This window comes from Gekko japonicus, unplaced genomic scaffold (assembly GCF_001447785.1).
Source record: "Gekko japonicus isolate JY-2015 unplaced genomic scaffold, Gekko_japonicus_V1.1 scaffold442, whole genome shotgun sequence".
NCBI lineage: Eukaryota > Metazoa > Chordata > Lepidosauria > Squamata > Gekkonidae > Gekko > Gekko japonicus.
Window position 1 is genome coordinate 783,153 of NW_015174288.1, and position 25,616 is coordinate 808,768.

A 25,616-nucleotide genomic window follows, 5' to 3' on the forward strand; every position below is an offset into this window, starting at 1 on the left:
GAAAGAAAAGAGATTGGATTTATACCCCGCCCTTCACTTGGAGTCTCCAAGCAGCTTACAATCTTCGTCTCTTCTGCTCCCCACAACAGACACTCTGTTTGGTAGGCGGGGATGAGAGAGCTCTGAGTGGACTGCGCTTGAGAGAACAGCTCTGAGAGAACTGTGGCTGACCCAAGGTCACCCAGCTGCCTGCATGTGGAGGAGTGGGGAATCAAATCCGGTTCTCCAGATTGCAATCTGCCGCTCTTAACCACGACACCAAAAAGTGCACAATGTTGGGATCTCAGCACAAACAGCAGGAAGAGATGCGCCACCACCTGCCATGTTCACTGGTGCATTACTGAGCAGCTAATGTCCCTGCAATTAAGAGAAAGTTCTCAAGGAAAGTAGGGTATTGCAACCAGTTCAGCAGTTGCCTATTGCAAAGATTATCTCTGCTGGGGGCCATTCTTGGCATACCTCACGGTTCAAGTTGCCCTAGTTGTCTTCAGCTCTAATACAGGAAAGGATGGGGGGGGGGGGGGAGAAGAATACAAGGTTGTTGACCCCACTAACTATAACTTATTTATTTATTGGATTTATAGCCAGCCCTCCCCGCCAAACTTTCCCCTCTCATTCTGTAACTAAGTAGACATAACTAATAGATCCACAAAATTTCTGTGAGCTGTAGCAGAATAGTCTTATCTATGACTTATAAGAAGCACAAAATGTTCTGTAAGACATCACAGAGTGGGTACAAACAGTTTTTCAAATGCATGAATCTACATATCTAATAGCCAAGATGCTCCCTCTGTGCAGATATCTAAATCCGCACATGGGGCACATAGGGGGCAAAGAGATTTTCCTGCATGCTTGGGGCACTCCTCAGGTGTGCAGAAAAATCTGAAATGTTGAAAAAACTATACGGGGGTGTCATGATCGGTGCAGGACTGGGAGCAAGGCCTAGTGTGGCCTGGTCCCAGGAGAGACCTGTTGGCAGTAGAAAGCAGGCAGCCTACAATCCCCCTAATGCTTAGAGAGGGTTATAGTCAATCAGAGTGCAGAGATTCTGTGAGAAGAATCTGTCTTAAGCTGTTAACTGTGGGAAACAGGGTTCTTTCGTCTCTCTCTGCGGCCTGGCCACTACGGGGACAGGCTGGTCTGGGGAGAGAAAGATCCCTCACTGCTGTCGTCTCTCTGTGGCCTGGTCTCACTGAGGGGACAGGCTGGTTTGGGGGAGAGCAAGATTCCTCACTGGGACAGAGTGGGAACAGGTAGCGTAGCCTGGTGTAAAAGGCAGGCTGTGGGCCTGGAAGTAGTAGCCAGTTGGGAGTAATAGGTAGCTGCGTTAGCTTTGTGTTTATTTTGCCTTTTAAACACTGTTATACCTTTTAAAGCACTTTGTCTTGTTTTCCTTGCCCCCAGTACTGTGATAATAAACCCTTTTTGTTCAATCGTTTCTCTGCCTGGTCATCACGCTTACGTTTCTCGGCTACAAAGGGGCAATTTGAAGGGGCTTGAGAGGGTACCCTGGGCCTTCTCAAGGGACCTAAGTCTAAAGGGAGGTGGCGGCAGAAGGTGGCAACACACTGGGGTCATGACAGGGGAATACTTAAATTTTCCCTCCTTACCCAGTTCCCTCCTTTCACATTTTCCCTCTTTACCTAATTTAGTCAAGTTCTGTCCCAGACACATCGTAATACATGATGACTGGGTGCAATGTTGGTTGGGCTTCTGAGAATGGTTATCATGACCTGATAATAATTTATATCCCCTTTTATGTGTACTTTACAAACCTCTTCTTTATAATCCTCACAACTCTGGGTGGTCATTTATTCGGTTTTTTAAAAATATTTGTTTTATACAGAAGAGGCAGTGAAGCTGAGATGTTAGAGAACTTTGGAGGTGGATGCTGTCACTTAAGTACACCCAATTTCCACAAGCCCGTGCTGGCTTCTCACTTGCCCACCTGCCAGTCTGTCTGCCTGGCAGAATGGAACTACAGCAGGACCAACACAACTTATTCTGTTTGCACAACCAAAAATGTCAGTGAAGGACTCTTCCATGTCACATTGTGCCTGTTCTTCCCAATACCTGATGATGTTAGGAAAGGGCTACAGTTGAAACTCACCCACTGATTTGACTTCTGAAGCAATGTATTCTTGACCCTAAATGTAATGGCTATGAGCATGCCTCAAAACACACGCACTAGCTATGAGTGCCATGTCAGGAAAGGTGGAGGGAGGAGATTTAACAGTGGTGTTGAGAAGATTTACAGCAAGATTCAATGCCAGGGGTTATATTAAAGATCAATCTGTTTTAAATAGCAGTGTACTTTAAGATTTGTTGTGGTTACTTATAATATATAATAAATAATAACCAATTATCTTTGTGAGGTGCTCCTGAGGAACAATCCTGTAATCTCTAAAACACAGCTAGTGCTTTCCCTAAACAGTAACTCCCCTACGCACTGGAAAGTACGCACTGGAAAGCCAGTGTGGTTGCAGTGGTTAGAGTGTCAAAGAACTGGGAAAACCATGGAAGTTTGTTGGGTGACCTTGGGCCAGTCACACACTCTCAGCCTAACCTACCTCACAGGGTGGTTGTTCTGAGGATAAAATGGAGGAAAGGAGATGTAAGCCACCTCGGGTCCCCACTGGAGAGAAAGGTAGTGTATAAATGAAGTAAAGAAACGCACAAAATATTATGAAATACTGTGGCTGTCTCGTCTTGGTGAAACCCTCTATGATCTTGTCAACCCCTTAGGATTCAGTTTGAAAGACCTACCTGTGCGATGCCTTCCTCGTTGGCTTCCACCTTCTTCTGCATCTGCATCATTTGCCACATGTCGGCCACTGCAGTGCCACTGCCGCTCTTGGTCTTCTCCAGCAAGTCAGTCCCGGAAGGCAGCCTATCCAGACCAGTGACTTGTTTCTGGAACCCTTTCAGTTTTTTACCCATCCCTTGTACACTGTCTTGCACCCCCTGAACCTGATCCTCCACACCACGGACCTGATCCTCCACACCACGGACCTGACCCTCCACACCCTGGAGGTTATTCTCCAACAGAAGCAGTTTCTTTTCCAAGTCAGCCAGCCGAGCAGGACCTTCCCTGGGCGGTTTAGTCACATCCTCAAGTCCCTTCTCAACAGACACCCGTTCCTCAAGAACGGAGGCTGGTGGGGGTGGAGCGCCCCAGTCCTGCTTAATCTCAGTGAAAATATCCTCAAGTTTAAGATGTCTGAGGAGGGCATGGAGGAGAGTATGCAGGGCATTAAAATTGACAACGCCGATCTCCGGAGTCCCTATGGAAAGGTCTGCCAGCTCATACAAACTAACTTTGAGGGCCATTTCTCCGCCCGTTTGGGAAGTTTAATTAGGTATGGGGCACAGCTATGCCTTATTTTTAAAAATAGAGAAATCGCGCACTAATCCTCAGGGAAAAAATTGGGCTTGGGAAACAATGCGTTAAATAAAAGATCGCCCTTCTGCACTAGAAAGATCAATTTGGAACATCAGAAATCTATCCTAACAGGTTCTCGTCATATATACTTCACTGAAGAACATTTGGGGATTTTTTCCCCCTGTTTTGCTCCAGTGACATTCCTCCCCTTGCCTTCTAAAATGACCCACTCCTATCTAAAGGGTTCTGTGTACATCGTCCTGGACCTCAGCTGCCCCGATTCTGCTCTCAGACGGCGCTCTAGCATTTAGTCCCATCGCCAGTTGAAGTTGCGCTGGCAGGAGGCAGAATAGCTCCTTGCAGCACCTCGAAAGGTTCCATCTACGCCGTCACAATCCTGCCGTGTTCGAATTCTTGCGTTCTATTGGTTTCTTAACTGACCTCCCCGTTCCAGGATTGGTCAAGACAGCTGCTCACGTGCTTTTGTTTTCATCGCCGGCTTTTGCTTGATGCGTTTCAGCGTTTACGGTTGCTAAGCGGTGATGTAGAAACCTTTCACTCTCCACAACTGGCTGGCTGCGCCAGGAGAAATAGTTCCTCCCCCCCCCCCCCCCCCCGGTGGGAGAGCGTGAATAAGCACGGCTCGAAGATGAGACACCAGTTGCGGAAGGCATGTTAAGGCTTGCGGTGAGTGGAATTGCAATTTGAATGTGTAGATGAATCTACCTCACACCTTTGCACTCTACAAAAAATAGCAAGTGTCTGAGCAACACATTCAACAAATATAAAATTTGGCGACACTAAGTGTTGTAATTAAGTTCATTATCTATAATCGTCCCGACCCCCACTATAGTTCTGGATGGCATATAAATATACATATATTTTAAATCGTATATATTATAATATTATATAAAGAGCCTGAAATAGCCTTTTGCAATGCTTCTATCCGATACTTCATAAGTAGCAGGAACCCTACAGAAAACTGCTTTTTCCTACAGATCCTGCAGAAGTAGGATACTTGATTGGAAGGGACCGCAATGAGTCCTCCAGTCAAACCTCCTACCACAAGCCTTGGTGTTTGCTACATGGGGAAAGGTATGTGTGGTTCCCCTGTTGGTGGTGCTGCCACTGCTGATACAAAACAGCAATGATGTGGCTTTCACATGAGAGGTTGCCCCCCTCCCCCCATTCCCTGCCACTACTTCACATGCCAGTTTAGGTTTTGGTGAATTCTAGAATATTGCCCAGCTGTGATGACATCAGTTCCAGTTTGGCACTGGAAGTGGCATTGTCATGATGTTGGCAAGCCTATTTCTCTCCCCCCCCCCCCGCTCCCGTTTCTCTCAGCAGGTTGCCAGCTGTGGACGGCAGCCCTGCCCTATAGGGGAGGACAGTGTCAGAGAAAATGACTGCCATGTGGGTGGGACTGGGAGAATTTTCCCATCTACATAGCAGCCATCCAGGCCACTTCCACCAGGCATACAGCCCTGGGGGGAAAGGTCAAAGACAGCATAAATCTCCAGTACTCTCATATACAAAGGTCCCGGTCACACTGGGGAAAAAGGTGCGGCTGAAGTGCTGCTTTTTTGAGCCGCATCAAAAGAGAAGCGCAGCGGCAGGATCAGACAGATCCCCCGAGCCGCTGCGCAGTTGCTCCCCGGCATGATCAGATCCCGGGGGGGGGGGGCCACAGATTGGTGAGCGAGGCGAGCTTGCTGCGCATGTGTGCACCTGCGCAGTTCGGCAGAGGAACTCGCATGCTGCGGGAGACGGGCGCGTCGGCACTCACACAGCCGCCTATGCCGCGGATTTTCCAGTAGGTAGTAGTGCTTAGCAGGTTTATTTTAATTCCGCATCTTTGGCCGGAAGAGATGGATCGGGGACGGGTGCACGCCGCTTCCCAGATGTTGCGGTATGATCGTGCCCGCTTGATGTGCCCCCGATCTGTCCCTCCGGCGGGGCAAATCCTCCCGTGTGACCGGGGCCAAAGATAACTAAACTCAGCAGCACTTGTCTTGAACTTCTCACTATTTGGGGAAGTGGAAACATGCAGCCCATTTTAGAAATGTCGATGTGATCCTTCTGTGGAATCGGCTTCCTGATTCTCAGAGTCTTTAGGCGATTCTGCATCTAGCATTCACTCCACATTTTCTCAGCTGGGAGGGAAAAGTGCCGCTCAAAACTACATTCAAATACCTCGGGGCAATGCTGTACTGACTGCAAAGTCACCCCTGAATGGCCATGAATCTACACAGAAGGTACCGTAACACCTGATGATCAAAGGAAGCGAAAGCAGCATGCAATGCAGGGGGGAATTTCTGTTCCAACATGAGTTTTGTAAAACAACAGAGGGAAAAGCCAATGCAGAATCAGCCTTTGTTTTTTCATTCTACCCCAGTGGAGGCCCATTCCATCATTATGCTCCTTGGGTGAACATGGTCCAGTCACTCTCTTAACATATCCTACCTCACAGAGTTGTTTGGAGGTTAGAATTGGAGGTGGGACAAAGTATGTTGCCTAGCATTGCCAGCTATGGAGGGGGGGGGAAGTCCTGTTCCTTACACAGAAGAGTAATGGGGTGTGCTTTGTCATGCTTTATCATGTGCTTTGTTGTTTAGCTCCATACCACACAAAGCTTCAGCTGCTCATTTCCACACACTAAACCTCTGTTTAAGGGACTGGACATTTTTCTCCAGGCCTGTTAGCAACTCCAATTACTGCCCTGAGCTTCTTGGAGAATGGGCAGGATAATAATCTAGTGAATAAATGAAATGGATGGTTGTGTAGAGGGCAAAAATGCACCAACAACATATGTCCGAAGTTGTTTTAAAAACACTAGGACTTGGGCGGCTTCCACATCAGCTTTCTGAGGAATTGCCATCAGTCTTTGTTGTGCGGTGAAGACACCCTCTTCAAATGCATGGAGTCAGATGTTCCCTAACATGTTTCAACACAAAATGTGCACTTCTAAATCAAATTTTTGCAGTTCTGAATCAGTAGTCAAAGAAACAAACTATGAAGAAAACACGTTTGTTTATTCAACAAATGCATTGTGGTATACATTGATAGTGTGTGTGTGTTTAAATTCTTATACTACTGTAACCCTCAAAATCTTGGTCCTCATTTTGGGTTTGGGATGCTAGTCAGTTTAGACTTCACAGCATGGCCCTGGTTATTTGTTAGTGAAGAGGACAGCCATTTTTTATGTGAAAAATTCTAGGGAATGTTAATGATTTAATGAACTTAGGGATAACAGTGATTGTTCTAGGGGAGGGAGGAGATGAAGAGGAATGTGCCCCAAAGCATGCATGTACACACAAGGAAAATTCACAGGTGTATATGTAGCATTCTGCATTCATACAGATTGGGAGCTCATATTGAACATGGACGTGCCTTCACTATGGCATGTAGCCAACATTCCTCAATAGGTGGGCTCAGGGGTCATTTCCTGCAGGAGCACGCAGGAGCAGAGCTCCGGCAGTAAAGAGCCCAGGGGGCGGGCACATGCAACAAGCCCCACCCCCTGCTCCCAGTTGCCCTCAGTCAGAGCAAGAAGCAGCCAGGTAAGCTGCAGAGCCAAAACAGTCCAAAACAGTCCAGTGGCACCTTGAAGACCAAGTTTTATTCAGATACAAGCTCTCCCTCCTCTGCGAGGACAGATCTGCACATCCCCCCCCCCAATAGCTAGCAATCCAAAACAGTCCAGTGGAGCCTGAGCGGTGGGTGTTGCCTTCTGACACACTTCTGGTGATGTCAGGGGGTGTGGCACATGCAAATGAGTTATGCTAATGAGCTCCTGCACCTCTTTTTCTACGAAATGACCCCTGGGTGGGCTGGTAATATTTCAAGATAGGGTCAGACACTCCCTAGCAACTATGCAGAGGGCAGGGAGAACACTGACAACATGGCTAAATGCAGTCCCTGAACAGCTTGGATAGAGAAGATTCAACCCCCACTGCTTCAAGTTACCCCTGCACCCTTTAAGGATGTTGCTATGCCAACAGTAAAGTAACTAAATATGGATTCTTGAACCAAAAGTATTCATGAAAGATCTTATTCCATAAACGGAAACTGTCATGTCATAAATTAAATGTCTGTGTTTTTTTGTGAGGGAGCAGGGGAATTAGGTGGGATGAAACGGTGATCAGGGTAAGGTAGGGTGGTTCATTCATTGGCCCCACTCTGGTCATAGGCCTGCTGCTACTACAGCTGACCAGCCCCGAAATTCATCAGCCAGTTCTGTGCAGTCCTAATTTTTCCTCAAGAAACCTCACAAGATTGAGGTGAGGAATGAGGTATATAGTAAAAGAGAAATAGGTGTAGTTTGTTCCTTAATAGTGTAGATCCAGGTAGTCAGCTGTGTTGGTCTGAAGCAGTAGAACAAATTTAGAGTCTAGTGGCACCTTTGAGACCAACAAAGGTTTATTCAAGGTATGAGCTTTTTTGTGTGCAAGGCACACTTTTTCAAATACATTGGAATGGTAGATGCGGTTCTAAACTTAGAGCCAGGGATTTATCAGCAAATTAACATGTAACATGATGATGTTTAAGTTATGCAAAGTGAAAAAAAACTAAATAATAAAGACCCGGGGGGATTTGGGACCCCTATTGTCAGCAGACATCCATTCTGAATACAGAGGATTTATAGTCCGTCTTGTTGAGAATACATAGGTGAGGACTGAATGAGTTAGCATATGTAATGGGATAAAAATCCAATATCCTTGTTGAGTCCTGGGGAGGTTTTTGTTTCAAGTGTTGTAATAACTTGTAATTCAGCAGTTTCTCTTTCCATTCTGTTCCTGAAGTTCCTTTGTAATAAAACAGCTACTTTGAGGTCATCCATTGAATGTCCTGGAAGGCTGAAGTGTTCTCCTACGGGTTTCTCAGACTTGTGATTCTTGATGTCAGATTTGTGTCCATTTATCCTTTGGCATAGGGTTTGACCTGTTTCCCCTATGTAGAGAACCGAAGGGCATTGTTGGCATTTAATGGCATATACAATGTCAGAAGATGAGCAAGTGATCATGGTATCTCCCCTGCCAGGTAAGTGAATAAGCCTGAGATGGTGTCATTGATGTTGTTAGGTCCAGTGATTGTGATGTCTGAGTGTATGTGGCAGCAAAGCTGGCATCTGGGTTTATTGCAAGCTCTGGTCAAATGAGATGTTGCATTATTGTGGGTGAGGAGTTGTTTGAGGCAGGGGGGCAGTGATCCCTCTAAGATGAGTTAGTGTGAGCTAGCTCACAGTTTTTTAGCCTCCAGCTCACAGATTTTTGTCTTAGCTCAGGAAGGATGGCTCCAGAGCAAACTAATTTATGCAATGGCCAAATCACTCACTCACATCTTTAATTCCAGTAGCTCACAAAGAAGACGTTTTGCTCACAAGACTCCACAGCTTAGAGGGAGCATTGCAGGGGGGCTGTCTGTGCACAAGAAAAGGTTTGCCCCCCAGTACTTGTGAAAGAGAACTGTCATTATCCAGTAGATCAGTATACATTCCAATCCCAAAGAAGGGCAATGCCAACGAATGTTCAAACTATCGCACAATTGCACTCATTTCATATGCTAGCAAGGTCATGCTCAAGATCCTACAAGCTAGGCTTCAGCAGTACATGGATAGAGAACTGCCATAGGTACAAGCTGGGTTTCAAAGAGGTAGAGGAACTACAGATCAAATCGCCAACATTCGCTGGATTATGGAGAAAGCAAGGGAGTACCAGAAAAACATTTACTTCTGCTTCATTGACTATGCTAAAGCCTTTGATTGTGTGGATCACAACAAACTATAGCAAGTCCTTAAAGAGATGGGAGTACCAGACCACCTCACATGTTTCTTGAGAAACCTGTATGAGGGTCAAGAAGTGACAGAACTGGATATGGAACAACTGATAGGTTTGGCATAGGAAAGGGAGTACGGCAATGATGTATATTGTTACCATGCTTATTTAATTTATATGCAGAGTACATCATATGAAATGCCGGCCTGAATGAATCACAAGCTGGAATTAAGATTGCCGGGGAAAATATCAACAACCTCAAGAGTCTCTTGCTAAGAGTGAAAGTGAAAGAGGAGAGCGCAAAAGTGTGCTTGAAGCTCAACATCAAGAAAACTAAGATCATGGCATCCGGCCCCATCACTTCTTGGAAAATAGAAGGGGAAGTTGTGGAAGTAGTGAAAGACTTCACGTTCCTGGGATCCCAGATCACTGCAGACGGTGCAGACGGTGTAGACGGTGACTGCAGCCATGAAATTAAAAGATGCCTGCTCCTTGGGAGGAAAGCGATGGCGAACCTAAACAGCATGATAAAAAGCAGAGATATCATCCTGCCAACAAAAGTCCACATGGTCAAAGCAAACTAAGCAAACTCCAAAGCACGACAGAAGACAGGAGGACCTGATGTGGTCCGTGGGGTCGCAAAGAGTCAGACTCGACTGTGCGACTGAACAACAACAGCATTCTCTGGCACAGGGTTTGTCTTGTTTGTCCTATGTAGATGGAGAACTGAAGGGCATTATTGACATTTAATGGCATACACAATGTTAGAAGATGAGCAAGTGAATGAGCCTCTGATGATGCAGTTGATGTCATGAGGTCCAATGATTGTGTTGTCTGGGTGTATGTGGCAGCAAAGGAGGCATCTGGGTTTATTGAAAGCTCTGGTCCCAGTGTCCATGTTCAAATGAGAGGTTGCCTTATTGTGGGTGAGGAGTTGTTTGAGACAAGGGGTTGTCTCCCTTAATACTGTAGTGAGCTGGGGGAGGGCAATATATAAATGGGTCTATCCTGGTTGGCTTCCAGTCACTGTGTCTCAGTCTATCCAACATGACGAAAGGTGTGATAATACTTATTAATGCTCCTTGATGGCTGTGGATAACCCCCCTCTAGGTGCCTTCATGATTGCGGCCCAGCAGTTAGCGGGACTGGAGGGGCTGCCTCCTCAACTCCTTGCCTGAAGGCAGGCATAGGGTTGCCAGCTCTGAGTTGGGAAATATTGAGATTTTGGGGATGGGGAGGAAAGAGAGCTCAGCAGGCTACTCCCCAAAACAGCCATTTGCTCCAGGGAAACTGATCCCTGTCATCCGGAGATCAGTTGTAATTTCAGGCGATCTCCAGCCACCACCTGGAGACTGGCAACCCTAAGCAGGGGCCTGTGGGAAGGGACTGTTTTTCCAGTAACAATTTTTGGGACGAGAGAAGCAGACAGCCATGGCAGAGTGGGGTAAAGCACCCAGAGGGCACAGGAGCTCCCTTTCTCTCTGAAGATTTTGATGTTTGGTTGTGAATCTTTTGCCATGTAGGGGTGCCTCTGTGCTTCTACCTGTGCTGTACCTGTGGACGTGTAAATAAAGCAAAGACCACAAAAACACCTCAAGACTCCTGTACTCTCTCCTCCAAGGCAACCAGCCCCAAGTAAGCAATAACCCCTGTACTGTCACAGTCCTTGGTGAACTGGGGAGAGCAAAGTATTATAATGAGGTTGAAAACTAGAAGAAAATGTACCAGGAATGACATCAGTAGAAGATAAGAATAGCTTTCAGCCTCTGTGGAAGATTTAAAGCTTGAGCTAGGAAAGATTAAGGTAATATGATGAGCTTCTGAATGCTAAATTGGTTCCTCAGCATTGAACAATTTGGGTCACAATAACATTGCTTTCCCCTAGATTGGGATTAGCCGCACCCTCAGATAACACAGAAATAACCCTAGGCACGGAGGATGATGAAGCCTGAACAAAGATCTCTTTTGCAAGAATTTATCAGATACGTTTTACTCATGGTGTGCATCAGAGGTTATTTCGGGGGGAACGCGGGGGAACCCAGTTCCCCCGGGTGAGGTGCAGGGGGGGCGGGGCACATGACGAAGCCCCGCCCCCTGCTTCCGCCGCCCCGCTTCCAGCCCTCATTCAGCCAGGCGGAGGCAGGAGAAGAGGGAGGGTAAGTTGCTTCCTCCCCGCCTCTCCCCATCCCTGCCTGCCTGGGGCCAGGGAGGGCCTTGGCGGGGCTTCCTCGCACTCCCGCTGGCCTTGCAGGTCCACCGCCGGGCCCCTGATGTCAGGGGGTGTGGCATATGCTAATGAGTTATGCTAATGAGTTCCCCTAGCTCTTTTTCTACGAAATGTCCCCTGGTGTGCATAAAGGTTTATTGAGGAGTCAAATGGTCTGGGCAGGTGTGCAGGCATTTTCTTTCCTTTCTGGAAGGTGAGGCTTGCTTGCAGTTTGTTTCAGCCAACTTTCCCTTTTCACCTAGGCGCCTCCAACAAAATGCACTCCAAGTCTCCTTGCTCTTGAGTGCAGAATACATGTGGTGACTAGATGCAAAGGACACCAGGTGGAGGAGGGGATTCCAGCAGATGCAGCTTGTCATGCAGCGGAGAGGAAAGTTGTCACTACAAAAGATATAGAAATCTTGTCTTCTATTGCATCAGGGTTCACTCTGAGAACAGATGAGCTTGGGCCACCTTGAATTTATAGTATAATGTTGCAGTAGAAATAGCTCAGCTCTGAAATTTAACATATCACTAGTCTTTACAAATTGTCAAATTATAAATTGGACTCAAGCAAATAGGTTCATACCAGAGTTTTCACTAGTGAAAGCTGCGGTTTGTGATTTTGAAATGCTCAAAGAAGCTTTTACCTGTATTTTCATTCATGAAACATAAAGCTTGGGACCTAGAATTCCATCCAGAAGGAAACTGAAAACATTGACATTACTCTCGGGGCAAAATTCTTCTATAACTTTTAATGTTGCCTGTTTTCTTCAATCTGTAATTCGAATCAGGGAAACTATAAACTGATCAGTTCTTCTTCTTCTTTGGCTGTACGACAGCCACACTTTTGATGTATTCCTAAATTTTAATGTACTTTTATCTCAGATATGCCAATAAAGGTTGTCTGTCTGTCAACATCGACATCAAAAATATTTGCTAGTTGACCATATCTGTTGTGATAATCAAACTGGCAATGACAAATTCCAGGGCTATTTTTGGGCAGGAACGCACAGGAACAGAGTTCCGGCTGGCTTCAGAGTAGGCCACGCCCACTACAGCCAAAACCTCTGCGTGCGTGGCTACAGAGGGAAGGCCTGAAGAGCAACCCCTCCCCAGGCAACTCTGAGGTGGGTGGGCCGGGGGGGCCCTTTCCTGGCCTGTCCCCGGCTTGCCTGCGGGGTGCCCAGGGAAGCCAAAGTACGGCAGTTTAAACTACCTTCCCTTCAAGGGGGGGGGCTTGCCCGGGCACCCCGCAGCCGCAGGGCATTTGGGCAAGCCAAGGGAAGGCATGGGGTGTGGCCTAATATGCTAATGAACTGTGCTGCCAGGGGTGTGGCCTATTGTGCTAATGAGTTCCTGCTGGGCTTTTTCTACAAAAAAAGCCCTGACAAATTCAATCTAATATTTTTAAAACTGATATATATCACTGTGTTAGGCTGCATGAATTTTCAAGATTCTGCTACTGTGCTTGCAAACAGGTTCAAATTTGGTTTTCATCCAGGCCTACAGTTCTATGAGTTACAGGCAGGATTTCTACCTTTTGCTCTATTTGATCTTTTAACAGCTAGACAGCAGTTTCCTTTTCTATTTCACTGACGCTAAAATCCTGTTGAGAACAAGCTGGTCACACTGAACACAGTGGGCCGTCTTTCTGAGAAACATGCATGGGATCAGTTTGGCCTTCATCCATCTAGAAAAATGACTGCACAATCAGTTCTGTACTCATTGTATGCTGACAAACCACCAAATACCTTTGTATAGCACAAAATCAGTTCAAAGCAGCTTTGTGTTTACTGAGAAAGGGTTGCTATACTTGGATGGACTGCAGCCTATTATCTATTACTATAAGAGCCATAACTGTAATTCTTGAGAAGAAATACCAGATTTAATGCAGACAAGACAGTGTCTCTGATCTATAGATTAGATGTCATGATTGAGCAAAGATGGGGGTTGGTGACAGTGATAACTTCTTCCTATGATAATCTCACATAGTTGCATACCCAGATTTAATACAAGAATGACCCTGAGGTTAGGCAGACCCATATTAAGAGCAGTAATAACCTCCAGATCATCAGTATTTTAATTAAAACTGATGATTTGTTTAATAAACATAACTGTGCACTAGTCCTTGTTGAATTCCTCCATGGAAGAGCTTCTCTAAAGCCATGACACACACAACTATGATCAAGAGAACATTGTTCCACTATTCTGTTTTTTTCAGTGATCAGAGAGATATTTACAGTGTTCCACTTCTGGACTGACTGCACTGCAATGGAGGTGAAGTAAGTTTCTATATATAGATTGTAAGATGCTCAGGGACCACTCGAAAAGGTGCACTGCACGAACAGCCATTGTGTGGCTCTTAAAGCTGGGATGCCAGCCAGCACAATTTTTTTTTAAGGGCTTTTTTTGAATCCCAAGTAGAAAATTTGAGAGTCAACTTGTATATTAAAAACTGAGGATCCTAAAATGAGATATGTTAGTTCGACATCTATAGTATAAGCACATGGACTGAAGGAAAGGAACGAGCAGCCATGGCATACAGCTGACTAGTCTGGACTCAGGGAAGCTCTATCGGTCAAGCAACAAGTCCTGCCAAAGTCAGAAGGTGTCAGGTCCCCACGACTGCAACGAAGTACACTCTTACTAGAAGGTTATACATTTATTGAAGCCATGAAGCACATGTACAAGAGCAGTGTTAGGAATAACATGAATCCAAGGGGCATGGAAGGTTAAAGCAAATTCATAATCACATCAGCCAATAATCAGGGTTCCCGCGTGCGCGGCTCATCGGTGCCGCTCATGCCTAAACCGTGAGATGCAATGGTTCCTTGGAAATAAACAAGAAAACCATTCCCACGGCTTCCCCTAATTAAAACACAGCGAAGCTCCTCGGCTCTCCACCTGCGGCCTTGAGTAGATAGCATTACAGCAAAGCAGGACTTGCATACCCAGAAAGGAATGTAGAGCTGGGAGCTAAAGGGGAAATGCACATGAAAGGCCAAGCGCATATTGGAGGGGGGGGGAACCTGGGCGTGACCATATACCTCAGACCCCTATAAACCTTTTGGCAGCTTGCTGACAGAAGGTCTGCTCATTTCCCCAATTCTGTCACAGGACATGTTTCCATTCCAAGCTGGCTGCTCTTTTCTGCTTCGAACAATATGGACTTGCTCTACTTTGCTGGGAGTGGAGCATGACTGATAGTGCATCTTAATCTCAGTGAATATCACACATACCCCACACAACGTTTGGGGTAACGTTTGCTTTAGAGACATAGCAGGAAAATGCAGGCTGAAGTGACAGACTAAGCCAGATGTGATGCAGTGTGTTCTGTGAATGACACTCCCACTGTCCCATGTAACCATGTGTGCTTGTAACTGCATTGTCTGTACTGTGCTGATGCTATGTCTGTCAATTGTCTGTCCATCTGTGCATTTGGGATAAGGGGTTGCTGTGTGTTTGACTGGACTGTCCTGCATCTCATGCCTCTGCATGAGCAAGGTTTGAACTGCCTGGACTACAGGACACGTGCTTCCCTGCATATTCCCAGCGTGCCTCTGGACAAAGAAGACAAACGCCATTACTGCTCAGTTGGAAACTTGGCAGAACAACAGGTTTCCCCACCATTGCTGATCTGTGGGAAACCACGTAACCCGGCTTCCTATCTGGTTTTGGCATCACAAAGAGCACATCCTTTATTGCCTCTGGACCAGGCGCATCTCTGCAAGTCAAAGGTTGCCAATGGAGACAATGGTTTCACACCTGGCCACATGGCTCTCTTTGAAGTTAGGGCAGAGCATTTGAATATCACCCCTTCCCCTCAACTAGGACGTCACAAACCCTGAACCTATAGCATAGGAAAGGGGACGGTCTCCTAGGGGTTTATTGGCCTTAAGCCAAGCCCCAAAACAAGCTTTTAAAAAGAGAAACACAGCCTTTGTTTCTCCGGTTATCCCACCCCTCCCTTACCTTGCAACTTAAGTGCTGCAGGTGATTCTTACTGCATTCTCGGGAGTCGCGACCCGAGAACCCGCACGTGGCTTGGCCGGACCAGTCCGTGTGTTTTTAGAGTCTACCCGCTAATACTTAGGCTGCCCCTTCCTTCTACGAGGAGATTTCTTCTCATCTTGGACCTCAGATAAGTATAAGCGCTATCCTGCTGTGTTATCCCCCTTGTCTGTTGAATTTATTATTTTTCCATGCTGATTGCTTTCTATTTACTATTGTAACTAAGGAACTTGTGTGAATCTGCGTGTGCATCTGTTTTTCATATGCTTGAAAACTGCTTAGTAAAAGGCAACATTTATTCATTAAACCTAGCGTGTTGTCTCACTTCCTGGGAAATAGGAGCGTTCGTTGGCCAATCCGCCCTCTGTATACACGGGAAAATTACTCACGCCACGCCCACTGCCGTACATAAGTCTGTGTTGGGCATTCAGAACCGTCCTTAGAGGAGGTCCGGTATCACCCCCCCCCCTTAAAAAACAAGCATGTGGATTCCCCATTCTAATTGTGACCATGGTTGGGGGCGGGGGGCTTTCATTCCTGTGCTGTTTTTCCAACTTGAAACAGTTTCTAAGAGCTGCTACTTGCACTGTTTTGTCCACTCATCAGTATCTATATTATAACCCATGTCTTGCATCCATCTTATCATGGAAGGTTTCACCACTTCATCCTGCATATAATTCTCTAGTAAAAATCTGTACATCTTTTGTATCAGTTTATCGCTGGTTGAAAGCCAGATTTTATCTAATTCGTTATTTGATACATAGAAACCTATGACTTTATCTTTATTATATACAGATTTTAATTGCATAATTTCCCACCAGGTTAAGTGTATGTTTAGTGATTGTATCTTATCTAAACTTTTCAATTTACCACTTTTATCTAGTAGCTTATCATAGGTCTCTTTCTTGTTTTCCATTAACAATGTAGGTTTAATAAATGCCTCCAATGGAGAAACCTATCTAGGGACTTTTGAATAGTAACTTCCCTTTAAATTTTGCCACAATTTCATCAAAGCATTTCTCAAAATGTGTTGATGGAAATTTGAATGGATTTTTTCTTTGTTATACCACAAATAGGCATGCCCAGGGGTCATTTCGTAGAAAAAGAGCTAGGGGGACTCATTAGCATAACTCATTAGCATATGCCACACACCCTGACATCACCGGAAGTGTGTCCTCCCCACAGCCAGCGGCGACCTCCAGTGGGCACCAGCAGGGAGCTCCAGGCCCCGCCCTCCCGCACCTCACCCGGGGGTATGGCATCCCTCCGCGTCCCCCCCCAAATGACCCCTGGGCATGCCATCCCATGTTAAGGTCATGACCTTCCAAACTTAGAGTTCTCACATCGTCTAGCGTTATCCAGTCTTTAATCCACACTGCTGCCGCTGCTTGGTAATATAGCTCCCAGTTGGGAACCGCAAATCCACCTCTTTCTTTTTTATCTTGTAGTAGCTTCCATCTGATTCTTGCTTTTTTAGGAAACCAGACAAACCATCTAGTGACTTTATCCATTTCTATAAATAGTTGCTTTTTCTTCAGGATTGGCAAGTTTTGCGCTAGAAATAGAAAACAAGGTAATATATTCATACAACTACCCATAAATGATAGTTGTAGATCTTTCCATTTCACTAGATCTCTTTTGATTTCTTCTAACAGTTTTTTATAATTGTTTTCCATAAGTGCACTGTTCCTATTTGTCATAGTTATGCCTAAGTAGTCCACTTTGTTTGTTATTTCTATTTTGGAGGTATTGATTATCTCCTGTTGTACATCTTTAGGGCAATTTTTTGGTTAGAATTTTTGTTTTCTTAATATTTATTTTAAGACCTGCAACTACACCGTACTTTTCAATTGTGTCTAACAGAGGTAAGATAGATGATAAGGGATCTTCTAAAATGAATACCAAAACGTGAGCAAACACTTGCAACTTGAACTCTCCCTTTTTATTTTGAGTCCTTTTATCCCAGCATCGTGTCTAGTTAGACCCTTAGATTCACTATTCATATAATTTTGAGGTGGTAGGAGCAGCTTGTGTGTTTGGCCTGCTTGTGTGTACATCTTTCAACCCTACATGTTGCTATGGATCCACTATTTTTAAGAACTCTTGTTTTTCATTGGAGTGTTTTGCCTTTGGGCAAGGTGTGGAGGGGGAGGGCCATGGCTCAGTGGTAAAGTGTCTGCTTGGCATAAAGGAGGTCAATCTCTAGCATCTCCAGTTGCAAGGATCAGATAGTTGGCGTTATGAAAACCTTAGCCTGAGAACCTGAAGAGCCACTGCCAGTCTGAGTAGATAATACTGACCTATGGTCTGATTCAGTATAAAGCAGCTTCATATGTTCAGGATTTTGTCAGTGTGAATATGATCACATATACATTAGAGTGATTGGTCCACCCAGCAATCAAGTTCTTATTATAGATAAGTGTCATCCTGGGGTTTTATAGCCTTTTCTGTGATTTCCTGCTCATTGTTGACAGGCTGATTGTCTTCTGGACTCTACAGGTAATAAGCATGGTGGGATACCTCTCCAGTGTCCAGATCAGAGCCACATTCCACAAATGATTGATACAGAAAAAAAGAGGGAGGATACTCAAATCCATAGCAAGAGGGACAGGTCATGAGGTCACTATCCTTAGCAAACAGCTATAAAGGAGACCTCATTGCAGTTCCCACATGATTCAAAACATGACTAGCAAACATGAGTAATGGGCTTTGCATTTGGAATAGGGAATATGGGATTTTAGAAATCTCCCACTTCTGTTTCAAAGGTAACAGTCGAGCAAAACCAGAAAGTGATGACCATCTTGTTTGCCTCTTCATCTCACAGCTATAGTTGCTTCTCTCCTCCTTCAAAATCTCCTTCTCAAAGGCAAGAACAGAAAAGAATTAGATATACTCGGGGATTGCTGTGCAAAAAACCAAAAATCACTTTAAGACTATAGTCCTAGACCTGATGTATGCATGGAGCAAAACAAGGTACTCATTCAATGGCAGAGTGCTGAGCTGGTAAAATGGGCACTAAGTGTCAGGTCCATGCCACATGTTTACTAATCAGAACCTTACTTGACTTTTACATCTGCAAGCTAGCAATATTAAGATTATCAGATATACAAAACATCCTGCAGATGGCAGAACATCACATGCAATAGCACAAAACAGCAGCTGCTGACAAACCCCAATACCCAACTAAGGGCGATTCTGCATCTAGCATGTGCTCCACATTTTCTCAAGTGGGAGGAAAAAGTGCAGCTCAAAACCACATTCAAATGCCTTGGGGCAATGCTGTACTGACTGCAAAGTCACCTCAGAATGGCCATAAATCTATGCAGAAGGTACCATAAAGCCTGAAGATCGAAGAATGTGAAAGTGGCATGCAATGCAGAGGGGAATTTCTGTTCCCATGTGGCTTTTGTAAAACAACGGAAGGAAAAGCCAGTGCAGAGTCACCCTAAGTCTACCACAGGAGAATTGTAGGTTTACATTACTCCTTTGGTTCACTGAAGTCTAGACTTACCATTCCCAGTGCAAGGATTGGTCCCCCAAAAAAGTGTAGCAAGGGCAAAACATTTTTCTAACCCCACGCAACCTTTCCTAACTAAATAGTAAGAACACCTTTTCAACTGGATTAGACATGTTTCTGATTAATATTTTTTTATTATACAAATCTAATTGAGACTCAATAGGGCAAGAGCGATTATCCCTCACCATCCTCCACTCACAAGAACATTCACAGGCCCATGCTGTTCAACGTCTACTTTTAACTGTGGTGGTCCTGTTGCCCAAGAAAGGGAGAAACCTAAAGAGTCCACAAGATGAAGTGCTTACCTATCAGACGTTCCATTATCAAAAATGCCCTGCCTCTAGGCCCCAGCTGGAGGTTGGTAACTATACTTGTTACTTTACCACTGGTTAGTTCTTTTCAGTTTAACCTATGATTACAAGCACAACAAAAGCTGGGTTTTCCTAAGTTCCCGGTGCGTTCGTACAGGTTCACCAGTCATGTTAATGATTGTGAGACAAAGCCAGGGAATTATTCTAGAGATAATTAAGATTATCTAAAAGGAGTTGTTAGTCACGTGTGTCCGATATCAGGAATTTTACAATGGGACACTGGAATTTTCCCTACTGTTGGTGCGATACAGGAAAAGAAACATATTTAACCATTTTCTGGCGGGGAACCATCTCTGACCTACCCTGCAGAGCTGTTTATAACAAAACTGTAAAATGCTCTGAACTCTATGTACTGTTCATAAAATGATAATAGTTATTGGATGGCCATGGCAATTGCGGTATAAGCCTTTGAGACAGCCCAGGGTGGGTTCCCCAACATGGTACCCATGGGCAGTATGGGACCCACAAGTACTTCCCCTGGTGTTTGCTGAGCTGTTCAGAAAATTGATTGGGACTGTTATAAGACAGGTCTTATTACTGGCTGCCCTAATTCAAATAAAAGCGGTTTCCATGCATCAGGAAGACTGGTAAATGTTTGTGCTTTCATTAGTCGATTTCTGCCACATCCCGCCCCTCCCCCACTTTCCTTTATTTCTTTTTATTTTCCAGTCTCTTTCCCACTTCCTCCCAGGGTTTTCTTCTTTTTATTCCCCCTTCTCCTCCCGCCTTCAAGATTACCTTTATTTCTTTTTATTCCCCTTTTATAATTCTTTTGCAAAGTGAGGAGGGAGGGGTTAGGTTTGGCTACACCTGCTGTGGCAGCCACTTGGGGTTTGGTTCCGCCTCCTGCATCCCCCATTTTGGAGTGGCCATCAAACACTTCCCCCCCAATTCTGGAGCTGCTTGCTGGCTTAAAGGCGTGAGGACCCTTGAGATTGTCACCCACACACAATCTTAAAGAATATGTCATTACCTAAAATAAGAAAGCTAATTAAGAAACCTGTGGAGGGACAACCAAAATCCAGCAAATCAATGGAACATGGGGATATTGGGAACTGACTTTGAAGCAGCCAGATTTATACTCTGCCTCCATAATTAGAAAGAGACAGTGCTGAGTGAGAACAGTTTGTGACTACTACATGATGCTGGATTTGAAGCAAGGGTATCCTAAAATCCTAGTCTTCTAACATCTGTTTCAGAGTACCACTGAGCCATAACCCCCTTCCATTTTAAGAGTCAGAACACATGGATTTTATACAGGAGGCCCCAGGTTCACTCTCTGGCATCTTCAATTAAAAGCAATCTCAGCAGAGGCTGGGATAAGTGACTGAAAACTGAGATAGATGAAACAGTGAACCGATAAAGGAAGTTTCATATATTCATTCTCAGGTGTAATATACCATCTTGGACCAGTCATATTCTCTCGGCCCAATCTATCTCACAGAGTTATTGTGAGGATAAAATGGAGGAGAGGAGAATGGCATAAACAGGGAACCTGTTGGAGAGAAAGGCAGGTTAAAATGAACTAAATAAATATTCCAAGTTGGGTAGCTGTGCTTGTCTGTCCATAGCAGTAGAAAAGAGTGAAAGTCCAGTAGCACCTTAAAGACTAAAAAAAATTGTGGTAGAGTATGAGCTTTTGTGAGTCACTGCCCACTTCTTCAGATAGATATCTGAAGAAGTGAGCAGTGACTCACGAAAACTCATACCCTACTACAAGTTTTGTTACTCTTTAAGGTACTACTGGGCTCTTAAGGTAAAGGTAAAGGTTCCCTTGCTCGAAAGCCAGTTGAGTCCGACTCTAGGGTTACAGTGCTCATCTCCGTTTCCAAGCCGAAGATGTTTCTGTGGTCATGTGGCCGGCATGACTAAACACCAAGGCGCACGGAATGCTGTTACCTTCCCACCAAGTGGTACCTATTTATCTACTTCCAATTTCTTGCTTTCGAACTGCTTGTGGTAGAAGAGTGTATCTTTGCCCCTTACTGTTAGGAAATCAGGGGTAATCCCCCCCCCCCTAATTTCATTATCAGCTTGCTCTCTTTTTACTTACTGTACATATCTTGAAGTAGTTTTTGGATACATGGTTCTTGGCATGTGAAATAATATTGGGGTTATTAAGATCTCCTTAATGTTGAACAGTCACTTGGACTGCAAGAAGATCAAATCAGTCAATCCTAAAAGAAATCAACCCTGACTGTTCCCTGGAAGGCCAGATAATGAAACTGAAGCTCACATACTTTGGCCACCAAATGAGAAGGGAGCACTCACTGGAGAAGACCCTGATGCTGGGAAAGATTGAAGGTCAAAGAAGACAGGGACGGCAAAGGATGAGATGGTTAGACAGTATCATAGATGCAATGAACATGAAATTGAACAAACTTCAGAGGACAGTGGAAGACAGGAAGGCTTGGCGTGATCTGGTCCATGGGGTCGCGAAGAGTCGGACTCGACCGTGCGACTGAACAACAACAAAGTGTTGAACAGGTTGGAAGTAAACGGAATGAACTGCCCGATCAGGCTGCCACAATGACAACCACTCTTGGCATTAGGCAAAGATCCCATTTAGAAGGATCCCATTTAGCAATCTCTGACTGTCCACTTTTTAAGACCTGCTGAAAGCATGAGAGCTACTTGCTGACAGAAGAATGGTTTATGCACAAACTGAATGGAAATTTGAAGAGAATTGCTTGAAATCTACTGGCCTAGCTGCTGCTATACCACAGATAACCAACCTACCTACGGCTTTCATTATGTAATTTTACATATAATCATTGTTATTTTCTGCAGGTTTTGGAAAGATTAAGATTTTTCATATACTCACATGCAGTGCACCATTCCTTCTGAAAATCCCAACAGCAATTTAAGCAAAGCTTTGCATCCCACAGTCATTTGACAAATGCCTTCAATGGGGAAGCTATTGCCGGGCCTAAAGCTCTTTCTGGCATTATGACAATAGTGGAAAGAAAGGGTAATCTGTCTTGTTTAAGAGGTCTTTTCGATTGGTGAAAAGACAAGTTTGCTAAACAATAAATGCAGTCTAATTTAGATTTCTGATAAAGTTAAGGGCATCACAGAAGCAAGGCCTTTTTTCTGGGGGAATGTGCTGGAACAGAGTTCCGGAACCTTTTTGTGGAAAGGAAATTCTTCAAAAAATGTTTAAAAGTTTATCAGGGGCACTGGGAGAGCATGAAATCACTTGTGACATCACCAAAAAAATTAAATTTTAAAAATAAGATTTTAACACGGGTTTCAAAGAATCCCATATGTTTCTCCTTCATTTCCCTCTTGAGAGTTCCAGCATCTCTTTTTCCAAAAAAAAAAGCCCCGCACAGAAGAGTCCAGTTCCGGCCACGGCGGCGCGAATGGCGGTCGCTCTCTTGGGGTGCTTCCGGAGGCAATCAGCCCACACGCGGCTTGGGGGGGAATCCGCACAAGCGGAGACCCTAAGGAGCCTTAGGAAAAGGCTCCGAATCAGGGGACGCACAGGGGAGTAGCCTCTTTACCGACCTGAAGGTTGGGAAATTGAGGCTTTCACCTTGCCCCGCCGGCCCTGCCGCGCTGTGCCCCGAATGGGGACCTAGCAATGCCACTGGACCATCGGAGTGGTAAAGCGATGAAGTATAAATGAGAGAAGATGATCGGCTATAAACTGTGAGTTGACGATCGAAAAGGAAAAAGTTTTAAGCACCCCCCCCAATTGAATAAGCGCTTGGGAGGAGGGTGGAGTGCCCCCCCAATAGAAAGAGACTGTTTTAATCGAGAGAAGAGGGGGAGGGTGAAAAATTGAAAAACGAAAGTTACCTTTTGGGAGCTTTTTAAAAGCGAACTAAAGGGAGTGATTCCCAAGCTGCGCGGCACAAACTTTTGAAAAGTAAACAATAAAACAACGATGTCGGGGCAAAAGAGACTCTCGGACAAGCAGACGAAGAAGCTGATAGGAACTTCCAGTTCTAGTGCCCGCCTCGGAGAGCAGGCTGTCAATCAACAAGAAAGCGAGATGCTTCGCCCTCTACTGGACCAAATGCAGAAAACCAACCAAACGTTGCTAAGCATGGAAAGTGCCCTTAGTAACCAACAGAAACAATTGACTGATACAGCTAAGAAGATGGAGGAAATTGCACAGAAGTGTCTGGTATCAACGGAGGACACACAAAAAATCAAGAAGAAGGTCAATAAAATGGAAAAACATCAAGAAATACAAGACAATAAATTATTGATGTTACAAATGGAAAAATCTAATTTAACTCTCCGATTTCAAGGCATAAAAGAGGTGGAAAAAGAAGATCTCAGAAGTATCTTGGCGAGTGCTTTGGCACCACTGACTGGCAGGGAAGCGGATAAAATAAGCGATGGATTTGGCCTACAGAGCCTACTCCAACTTTACAAAGAAAAATAACCTGCCAGCAGAAGTGGTAGTCAAGTTTACTAAGCAGCGTACCAGAGATCAAATTTTGAGAGCGACATCTGCAATGCCTTTGAAGACTGGAGAGCAAACTATAAGAATTTTGAAAGATGTTCCATTTGCAATTCGTATGAAGCGGAAAGCTTATAAAGGACTGACCACATTCTTGCGAAATCATCAAATCAATTATAGATGGTTGATTCCAGAAGGACTTATCTTCAAATTTGAAGAGAAGAGAGAGAAGATTGACTCCATCTTCAAAGCTCAAGACTTTTTGAAGAGGCATGCCAGTTCAGAGGAAGAAGCAGAACTCGCAAAATGGGAGGTACTTAGCGGAGAAGAAGACAGCGGCTCGGAGAGGGAGGACAAGAAACCTGAAGAAGAAGGAGCAGCCAAAGGTCCATCTTATAACCTGAGAGATGTAAAAGGAAGAAACCCCAAGACCTGAGGATTTGTTCGGAGAGCGCATTAAAGGACTATATTAACCCAAAAGGACACTACTAATATTACTAAAAATTTTGTTATTTACAGGTCAAGATGAAGGATGATCAGTCAAACACAGAAGAAGCCGAAGAATTTACTGTTACTAATAAAAGTCTAACTTACTAATTAAGATACCACTCACCACTTTTCTTAACCCCGCTATATACCCTCCCTTTTTCTGAAAAATTTAAAGCAATAAAATTCTCTCCTCTTTAGGAGAGTTAACTAAAAAAAAAAAAAAAAAGTCCAGAGCAGGAAGAGAATATATAGGTACATTTTACTGGGGTTATGGACCATCTGGGTACAAAAGAACGCTAGCCATGTACCATTAGTTTATGTAGTCTAAATCTGTGGGAGAAGATTAACCAATACATATATGGAGTGGGCCTAGTTGATAATCCTTTTGACCTTACAGAAGTTCAAAGAAGGAAACTCTAGATCAGTAAATTAGATCTGGTATTCAAAATATAGAGTGTGGGAGTAATGGAAGATTTTTTTTTCTTGACCTGAATAATGAATAAAACATTGAGAATTCAAGCTTTGATTTTTAAACATACCGTATATTTCTGGCCCTGATGATTAAGTTGACACTTGAAAATATTGATCACTTTATCCTTTGATGAACTACAGTACGGATATAGACCCCATAAGTTGTGAGTTGTTTTCTTGTCTTTACTCATCTTTCAAAGCTACCCTTCTGGTAGTAATCATAAGCTATGACATAGTGCAGGCCATGTGAGGAAAATGTATATCGGGATTGTATCCTGCCTCTCAGCTCTAAGTGTGGAGCCTTCCTGTACTTGAAGGATCTTTAGTCTGGCAAAAGAAGTTCTTCCACTGGAAGAAAGCTCCTTATCTGGAAGACTTCATACATAGCTGAGTAGAGTACTAGGACATAACCCCATGGAGTTTGCTTCTTTGCTCTTATCTTCCTTCTGGACTCTGGTGATCGAGAAATAAGTCTTGAGGCCTTGTGCAATGATTTCATGTTTTGGTGTGTGAGTTTCTTTAAATGTTTAGTTTGACTGCAGTACTGTAAGAAGAGTGATAGAGAGAGACAAGTGTGATGTGATTGGCTGATGACAGAGTGTGGGAGGAGAGGTGTCTTATGAGGAGATTCTGTGTATGAAGTTTGAAGAGAGAGCATAGTTTGTGTGACTATGGGAGATTTTGAGTCTATTCTGTTAGATCGCGCTAACAAAGGACTCGTACAGTGATTCAGCAAGTGATTCAGCTTTATTGGAAGTAACGAGCAAGCACTAACTCAGTAAGAAACCAGAACAGAAAACAGTGGGAGCTTATGCTCCTTTTAAACATAACCGGGCTAATGTAGCCACGCCTATTTACAAATAACAACCAATGAGATTGCTAGAATAAAGACCAATGGGAGTCTTTCCCTCCTAGGGAATGGTATCGTTCTGATTGGTCGCTGTTACGAAGCGACCAATAGGAAGTTCGCTC

At 44.5% G+C, this 25,616-nt stretch overlaps 1 protein-coding gene across 1 annotated transcript in view; it reads right to left on the reverse strand.

Moving 5' to 3' along the window:
* QRICH2 (glutamine rich 2) overlaps nucleotides 1-3,330 on the reverse strand; it is a 68,647-nt gene extending 65,317 nt beyond the window's left edge. Inside the window, exon 1 of the mRNA XM_015423997.1 lies at nucleotides 2,767-3,330. Within this exon, the coding sequence (XP_015279483.1) occupies nucleotides 2,767-3,330 (564 nt within the window). The remainder of the gene's footprint in view (nucleotides 1-2,766) is intronic.
* Nucleotides 3,331-25,616: the final 22,286 nt, after the last annotated feature.